General features: G+C 40.9%; 1 protein-coding gene across 3 annotated transcripts; it reads left to right on the top strand.

Moving 5' to 3' along the window:
• The first annotated feature begins 2,339 nt into the window (after window positions 1-2,339).
• LOC130208894 (alpha-1,3-galactosyltransferase 2-like) lies at window positions 2,340-6,249 on the top strand. Of its 3 annotated transcripts, none has more exons than XM_056438287.1 (6): window positions 2,340-2,423; window positions 3,353-3,789; window positions 3,902-3,991; window positions 4,112-4,207; window positions 4,931-5,068; window positions 5,563-6,249. In XM_056438287.1, exons 2-6 carry the CDS (start codon window positions 3,785-3,787, stop codon window positions 6,245-6,247), a joined length of 1,014 nt encoding a protein of 337 aa, XP_056294262.1. In that variant the 5' UTR covers window positions 2,340-2,423; window positions 3,353-3,784; the 3' UTR covers window positions 6,248-6,249. The 3 variants fall into 3 exon arrangements, with proteins under 3 accessions (XP_056294262.1, XP_056294263.1, XP_056294264.1); XM_056438288.1 differs by having other exon boundaries at window positions 2,352-3,489; window positions 3,741-3,789; XM_056438289.1 differs by lacking the exons at window positions 2,340-2,423; window positions 3,353-3,789 and having other exon boundaries at window positions 3,925-3,991; window positions 4,123-4,207.
• Window positions 6,250-8,247: the final 1,998 nt, after the last annotated feature.

Below are 8,247 nucleotides of genomic sequence, written 5' to 3'. Positions count from 1 at the left end.
GTATCATGGAAAAGTTGCTCAAAACAGAAATGGGCGAGCATTTAGAAGTTCCAGGAGTTGGTAGAGAAAGAGCTAAAAGCGAGTGAATATTGAATATTGAATTCTCTCCATGAATGGTATCTAGATACATTTACTCAAGAACTGCTTCATTAAATTTCAAGATACTTATATTGTACTTAAAAACGTCCCCTCAATATGTTACTTTATTTCACAGTGTTTATTTTTTGTTACTTTTCTGATTACAATTTAACATATAAAACATATGATACGATTTTTAAACACGATACATTGTTACCGAACTTTTGGGAAAGCATTGTCCGGCTGTGGGACCGTGACACGTTTCAGATCTCCATGAGTTTGACCACAACGATATTTCCTCTTTTAACTTCTCAGCTCTTTGAGGCCCAACGTAGTAAAAACCCTTTAATATTACCCATAAAATAAAGATCAGAGAAAAGTTTAAGAGCAATAACAACACACATATGTGTCTTATCTTTCTTCATGTGTATTGTCTGTATCATCTCAGGACCGCTCAGATGTGTCTGATGACTATTTGGAGTCTGAACCCTAGCTTTGGAACCACTAAACCGAAATGTGGCTCTGCACTGATTAACCACAAACAGGAAGGTGGGGGAACAACTCAAACAAAGGCCTAAAGGAACAATATACAACATTCAGCAGCAAACAACTATCTGCTAAATAAAGTTATAGTGGCGTAATAGCCACCTACGCTGAGAAGGAAGTGGCCTTTCATGTAAACTGTGTAGACGTACCTGCACATATCGCTGGATTAGGAAATACATCCATACAAAGATTTTTTTATTTTTAAACACACTATTAAATGAGCACTTGTATCCACTGATGGGCTGAAAGAAGAAACGAAACAATGGGTTAAAATACTATTAAGTAACCTCCTTTGTTATCTGAATATTATTTGTTGATTTGTTCCACTTTTATCTGGTTTTATGTCTTCGTCACTCGCTTTGTAGCTTGTTATGTACATTAAGTTATCATTGAGCTCATTATTACTACATGCCACTTTTTTGGCTCAAATACAAATTGAATCTCACATTACTGCAAATCATTCTGTGGTATTTCATTTTCCTTCATGTTTTTTTTAACTTATTAAACAATAATTTTCATTAGCTGCCATGTAATATGAAAGTAAGTTAGCAGACTCTTAAAACGTGTGTTCCAGCTCAGTCATGTGATCGTTCTGAGGCAACAACTCAACTCAATCTGCTCTCTGACTGCATTACCATGGAAAGCAATCAATAATCACCTACGTAGAGCAGATGCTTATTGTCTGATAATTTATACAATCTGGAGAAAAGAAAAGAGCAGGGATATAATTAATAAATTACATTAATAGTTGTTGGGGGACTTAAACTTGCAATAAATACTAGGATAATCCTTTTAACTTGCACACAATTGCCAGGCTAGTTGAAAACATATATGTAGATCCTTTCCTTACAGTAGAAGCACCTATGGAACAAAGTACTATCAGCTAAATAATAATAATACTAATATATTCTATTTATATAGCACTTTATAAAAATCTCAAAGACGTGAATTATCAAAAGAGCTCATTCTGCAGCAGAAAGGCCCGTGGTACTGAAACACTAATCAATATGGCATTGTTGGATTATTAATATTGATGCATACATGTAATAGTAAGCAGCATTTTACTGTTGTAGCTGCTTGAATTGGAGGTATAGTTCTGTTTACTTTATCTTCAGTCAGGCGGTTTAGTCAAGCGTTTCAAAAGCTAGGGTGGGGGAGGGGTCACAAGATAAACGGACTCATGAGAGGATTCATGTTGGATGGTTTTACAAGTTTGGACCTCAGGCAGTTATGTCAAATTAAACCATGTCAGAAGCTCAAAGGGGAGATGTCTCTTTGGTGAAACTGCTGACAACTCATAATTTCAAGCCACAGTTTTTGAGCAAACCCTGAAACCGTATTACATCCATCTAGGGGCATGCAGCCATGCACAGGGGGATGTGCACACCTGCAGCTGCATGTAAGAGCAGGTCCCAGGTGACGACAACAAGGTCATATGATATCCGAAAAGATTATGTGCGTCTTTAAGAAAGTTTCCATTCTTAAAGTGAGTGTCCAATGACACGCCTCCTTCTCACACACAGCAAATAGCTTGCAGGCATTAATAATTACGGGAGTCCTCATAGCTGCGTGTTTTTAATTACTTTTTTTGTGAAAGAATGAAGATATGCAAGGAACCAAATGGGCGTGTTTAGGTTTGTGGGAGTGGAAAGTCAGGATCGTTTCGTATTGGAGCCACACACACACACACACACACACACAAGAACAGAGCCGTCCACGCGTGCAGTTTGTTAACCTGAAGAGACCAGTGCTCGTCCTCCTGCGCGCAGGTTTCACGTCGACACAGTTTTGCCTCTCAGGTGTGTTGACATTCAATTATCCTCTGGCTGTGAAATGTACGGTTTTTTCTTCTTTTTTTCCTTCTTCTGATTTTGATGGATTACTTTATTTAATTTATAAATATGGTCGTTTTCCTTTTATTTGGTGACGACACATTTCTCTCCTTTCTATCAAGGGCAGTGTCGGCCCTCTGAAAACTTCCGCTAACGCAAAAACAATCGCACGGTGCGCTTTGACGCGACCGTGAGTTGTGTCGCTCCCTTTGCAGACAAACACAAATCCCGTTATGCCGAATTATCGACAAATATTATGCAGAGCGGTCTCTGAGCGCGAGAATCACCTGGAGCGATAAACCCGTATGATAAGTTCGGGACTCTTTTAAAAGCTTTACTTTTCTTGGAAGTCGTATAGCTTTTTCTCCTTCTCCTCCTTCCCAAAGAAGCTCTCCAAAGACATTCGTTTTGTACTTAACATTTTACATTTTCGGGGTAACGTATCACGTGATCGAGGCGAGGCGTCTTGATACGACTTGATGGTGAGCAATCAGAGGATTGGTGGTTCGATCCCCGGCTGCGCTGCCCCACGTCGACGTGTACACGTCCTTGGGCAAACCCCAAATTGCTCCCGGCTGTGTGTGTGAGTGCTACTCCCGATGGGCAGCTGGCCCCTTAGCGGATGGGTGAATGACGACAAGTATTGTTAAAGTTCTTTGAGGGGTCGGAAGAATAGAAAACCGCGAGAGCAGGACAGGTCCATTTACCGTTTACATGTGTCACAGACTGATGTATCCGGTAATTTTTCAAAATAAAACATCTTTTAGACCTTGATTATTCACGTAATACGTTTTGTATTAATTCTTTCTTTCTCTCTGGTGGTTGGGGACCTCTGTGCTAGAAGATACACACGCGTTATGTTACCTTTTTCACGCAAGATAATACCTTTTGTCCAGACGGCCTCCCTTCCCACTGTTCACCTGAGAACACGAAGCTGCATGCTGTTCAGTGAGGAACTCAACAACATCCAGGTTGAATTATTGTTCCTTAAATATTGTCGGACGACTTATGGATGTATGCTGATGACACACAGGTAAGGGTATCAACACTTTCTTCAATGAATGTCATATGAAACATTTTGTATTTTGTGAACAATTATTCCGTGGACAATATATTTTACTTCAAGGTGTTCAGTTTAATTTGAGTTAGAATTTTTTTTTTACTTTTAAAGTGCAACAATATTTGTGGATGTCGGCGAGTTAATAATCATTTTGAAAAGGTTTAACACCCCTTTCTCTTTCCAATCATCATGAACCTCCGGCTGCCTTCACTGTCTTTTACAAGAACATTCATGGTCTAATGAGCTCGGAAGGAAGAGTTTTTCAACCATGAGGTATCTAACATCTTTTAAAATCAACGTTATTGTTTTAGGCTATTGTGCTCCACAGTTTTGCATTTACTAAAAAATATGATTCTGCATTTAATCTCCATTTTCCTTCCTGTAGCCATGTTCAGAAGACGAAGGGTGTTTTTAAATGTATCCTCGGCATTACTATCATGCTGTGTGTTCTCTACCTAATATCGCCATCTTTGAAGTGAGTCTATATTTAAATTCAAGAGGCACCACATACTGTATAAGAGTCTTTAATAAGCCAAAATGCCAACACAACATTATTTAATATATATTTTCTATGTATATATATATTTGATATCAGACTTTTAATAGGCCTAATACCGATGGAGAAATGCTCTTTGAAAAGCGCAAAGATGCTGGTTCTGGACAACAGTGCGGACGCCAGCCTCGACCTTTGGTAAGACTATTAACTTACGATTTGGCTGCACAGATCACAAATCCACTGTTTAGCACTCAAAGTATTGGTATAAAAATGTCTTCTTTTGCTAAAACCATAATTGATCGTCTCATCTCTACTACATTTAATAATTATTTTATTCTATGAATTGGTTAACAGATCGGCAGAAACAAAATGGGCAACTATCTTGATAATGAATTAATCTTTAATGATAACCTTTCTAAAGTAACCGGAATGTTTCGGTTCTGAAGTTGATGGCGTCACCTTGAGCGTTCAGGCCTTTTGAAGACTAAATGATCCACATTATAATAACGACAGCCCTAAGCTTTAGATTGGCAAAGTGGTTGATACAGTGAACTAACAAATATCAGCCTTCACAATGTATATATACAAAAAAAGTGAGAAGTAGAAAAGTTAATAGCCAAACACATTTTGCAATTGTCCTGCTTGAGGTTTTTTTTAGGACGATGTGTTTTCAGTACTCTGGTACAAAAGTTGCTCTGCATGAAGTGTTTTGTTTGCTTTTGCATGTGTGATAAACTGCAATGCTGAGCTGCATGTTGGTTAAGAAGAGTTTTGAAAACGGGAATTTAAGTGTAAGAAAATAGAATAAAAATGAGTATCATCGATCCCGCCAAACACGTTTTTACAGTATTTTTTCATCATATTATGGCAAACTACAAAATAGAGAATACTAATAATACCATTTGTCATTTATTTCAGGTCCAGACCTGACGTGCTAACGTGTACATATTGGAAAGCTCCCATTATCTGGGAAGGAATGTTTGACCCTGACCTCTACGACCAGATGCACAAGAAGGCAGGATCCTCTGTGGCTCTCACGGTGTTTGCTGTGGGCAGGTTTGTTCTGGTTCTTGCATTCGTTCTGTAGTGACTGTGCGGTGACCCCATTGCCTAAAGAATAAAAAGCCACCACCTTTTGTTTATTGCTGTTGCAATAAATCAGTTTACAACATGAAGGCAATATCTTTCTTAAAATTGCAGCGGCACTAGTGGTAGAAGGCGTTACTTTATTTCATTTGATACGGGTGAGTGCACATTAAATCTAAAAAAATCACATAAAAACATTTCTGAAAATGAGTTATCCAAGAGGCTATTCATCTGTAGTCCCGAGAGGCAGATGTCACAAAACAAACCTAAAGACATAAGATTACATATACAATGTTTATACAATATTTACACTTTTAAAAACCAAACAATGAAAAAGCATGGCTCATACACACTGTGTTGATAAACTGTCATCACACCTAAATAAATGGTCGGCCAACTGCCGTTTCGTTTGTTTAAGCCATGGAGATGTAAACGTGCGGTTGTCTGTCTCCTTGCCACCGAAGGTACCTGGATGTTTACCTTGGGACCTTCCTGAACTCATCAGAGCATCACTTTATGTTGGGTTTGCCCGTGACGTATTACGTGTTCACGGATGTGCCGGAAAAGGTGCCAGACATCAAGCTCGCTCCTCAGCGAAGCATAAAGGTTATCAAGGTGGAGAGGAACTCCAGGTGGCAGGACATCTCCATGATGCGAATGAAAACCATCTCGGATATCATCGAGTCGGATCTTCGCCACCACTGCACGCACGTCTTTTGCTTCGATGTGGATCAGGTGTTTTCTGGAAGATTTGGCTCTGAGGCTCTGGCAGATTCTGTGGCCCTGCTCCACGCCCACTACTACCGCTTTCCTCAGAAGTGGTTTACCTACGACCGCAACCCCAAGTCTAAGGCGTACATGCAAACTGGGGATTTCTACTACCACGCTGCCATCTTTGGAGGCTCGTGGAAGAGTGTAAAAGCGTTGACTGATGCCTGCTATCAGAGCATCATGGAGGATAAACAGAATAATGTGGAGGCTCTGTGGCACGATGAGAGCCATCTCAACAAGTACTTGTGGCTTCACAAACCGAGCAAGGTGCTCTCGCCGGAGTACTGCTGGGACAACGAAATCGGCTACAGGAGCGACATAATAGTCACCCGAGTCCTGTGGGCACCAAAATATTATGTCACACTGCGCACTTCTTAGTGTGTTTTACAAGTAAAATTCAAAACTGGCTTCTATATTTAGTCAATGGTACTCTCAGGGAATTTAGTTGAATATTTGCAAGAGTGGATTTGGGACGAGGGAGTGACTTCCTTTGCTGCTGCCTATGTTCATCGATGTAAATGCTGCCATGGCTGTGTAGTGGTACATGTGAATGCTAGACTGTGTGCTAGTTGATTAGTTATATTTTTGTGTGAGCAAGTTTATAAATCACCCTTGTTACCTGCAGTCAAAGTGGCATAAATCACAACAGTTTCTTCAAATTGTCACACAGGATGTGGACGGCTTAATTTTGTCATCAGTTTTTGAGAGATCTTCTGTATATTGAGATGGAAACACTGTCCCTTTTATCTTTCATTGTTAACTCTGTACATGTTGAGGAGAAGCCAATGATTTGAATTGATTTGCTTAGACAAATTAAAAGTGATGGAAGAATACTTTGTATGTTGTAAAGCACATTGAGCGCAACATTAGGCGGCTAAGATCTGTGTGGAACTTTGTGCTCTTGTAAACTGTTGTTCAGGGAGGAAATGTAACTATTACATTGGTTTGGCTACTCATGTACTGTACTTAAGTACCATTCTGAGGTACTTTACTGGAGCATTTGCATTTTTATGTAACTTTATACATTCTACTCCTACATTTCCGTAGTATAAAGGCCATTTATAAAGTAGTTAAAAGCTGCTCCACCTTTAAATACATACATGCTAAATACATTAATGCAGCAGTCCAATGATGTCTACCTTGAATATATTTGTGCAAAGTTACATTAACTTTATAATAATAATAATAATATAATTCATTATATTTGTAAAGCGCTTTTCAATGACCCAAAGACGCTGACAGAAAATGCAAAGCAAAAGAACAGACAAGAATGGGCAACATATAGAGACAAAATAGAACAGAACAACAAAACACAGTAGTCAGGGAAAAATAGAAGCAAAGCGGAGGGGGGGGGTTGGGGAGAGGAGGTGGTTAAGGGTAGGGGAGGTCATACGCTCGGGAGAAGAGGTAGGTTTTAAGGCGGGATTTGAAGGTGGTAAGTGAAGGTGAGTCTCTGACAGGCTGGGGGAGGGAGTTCCAGAGACGAGGTGCAACTCGAGAGAAGGCTCGATCACCAAAGTGTTTGAGTTTGGACGGAGGAACAATGAGGGGGGGAGTGGACGAGGATCGGAGGGTTAGGGTAGGGCGATGGAGAAGAAGGAGGTCAGTCAGGTAAGGGGGGGCCAGGCAGTGAAGTGCTTTGTAGGTGAGGAGGAGCACTTTAAAGTTGATGCGGTCTTTGATGGGGAGCCAGTGGAGAGATTGGAGGACAGGAGTGATATGATCACGGAACCGGGTGGTAGTGAGCAGGCGGGCGGCAGAGTTCTGTACCATCTGTAGTCGATGGAGGGAGCGGGAAGTGATGCCCGTGAGGAGGGAGTTGCAGTAGTCCAGGCGGGAGGAGACAAAGGCGTGAATGAGGCATTCAGCGGCAGTGGGAGAGGCAGTGTCTGATTTTGGCAATGTTGCGGAGATGGAAGTAGGAGGTCTTAATAATGGAGCTAACATGAGGGTCGAATGAGAGGGTGGGGTCCAGGATGAAGCCAAGGTTGCGAGCCAGGGGGGAGGGGGTGATGGTTGTGTCGTCAATGGTAAGAGTGATGGGTCCGGTCTTGTTGAGAGTTGATTTAGTGCCAATAAGGAGAAGTTCAGTTTTGTCACAGTTAAGTTTGAGGAAGTTATGGGTCAGCCAGGTTTTTATTGCGGATATACAGGTTTCAATGTGGGAGAGGGGTGGGTTCTTTGTGGATTTTGTATTTATGTAAATCTGTGTATCATCGGCATAACAGTGAAAGTCCAGGTTGAAGTTGCGAATAATTTGGCCAAGGGGGAGTATGTAGCAGATGAAAAGCAGGGGGCCAAGGACTGAACCTTGGGGGACCCCCTGCGTGACAGAGGAAAGGGTGGAGGTATGACCATTGAGGGAGATGAACTGTTTT

Source organism: Pseudoliparis swirei, chromosome 18 (genome assembly GCF_029220125.1).
Source record: "Pseudoliparis swirei isolate HS2019 ecotype Mariana Trench chromosome 18, NWPU_hadal_v1, whole genome shotgun sequence".
NCBI classification, from domain to species: Eukaryota; Metazoa; Chordata; class Actinopteri; order Perciformes; family Liparidae; genus Pseudoliparis; species Pseudoliparis swirei.
This window is presented reverse-complemented; position numbering and strand designations above follow the sequence as displayed.

Coding starts and splice junctions, on each gene's coding strand:
- LOC130208894 (XM_056438287.1), top strand. Junction 4,208..4,930: donor GACGCCAGCCTCGACCTTTG/GTAAGACTATTA, acceptor CATTTATTTCAG/GTCCAGACCTGACGTGCTAA. Junction 5,069..5,562: donor ACGGTGTTTGCTGTGGGCAG/GTTTGTTCTGGT, acceptor TTGCCACCGAAG/GTACCTGGATGTTTACCTTG.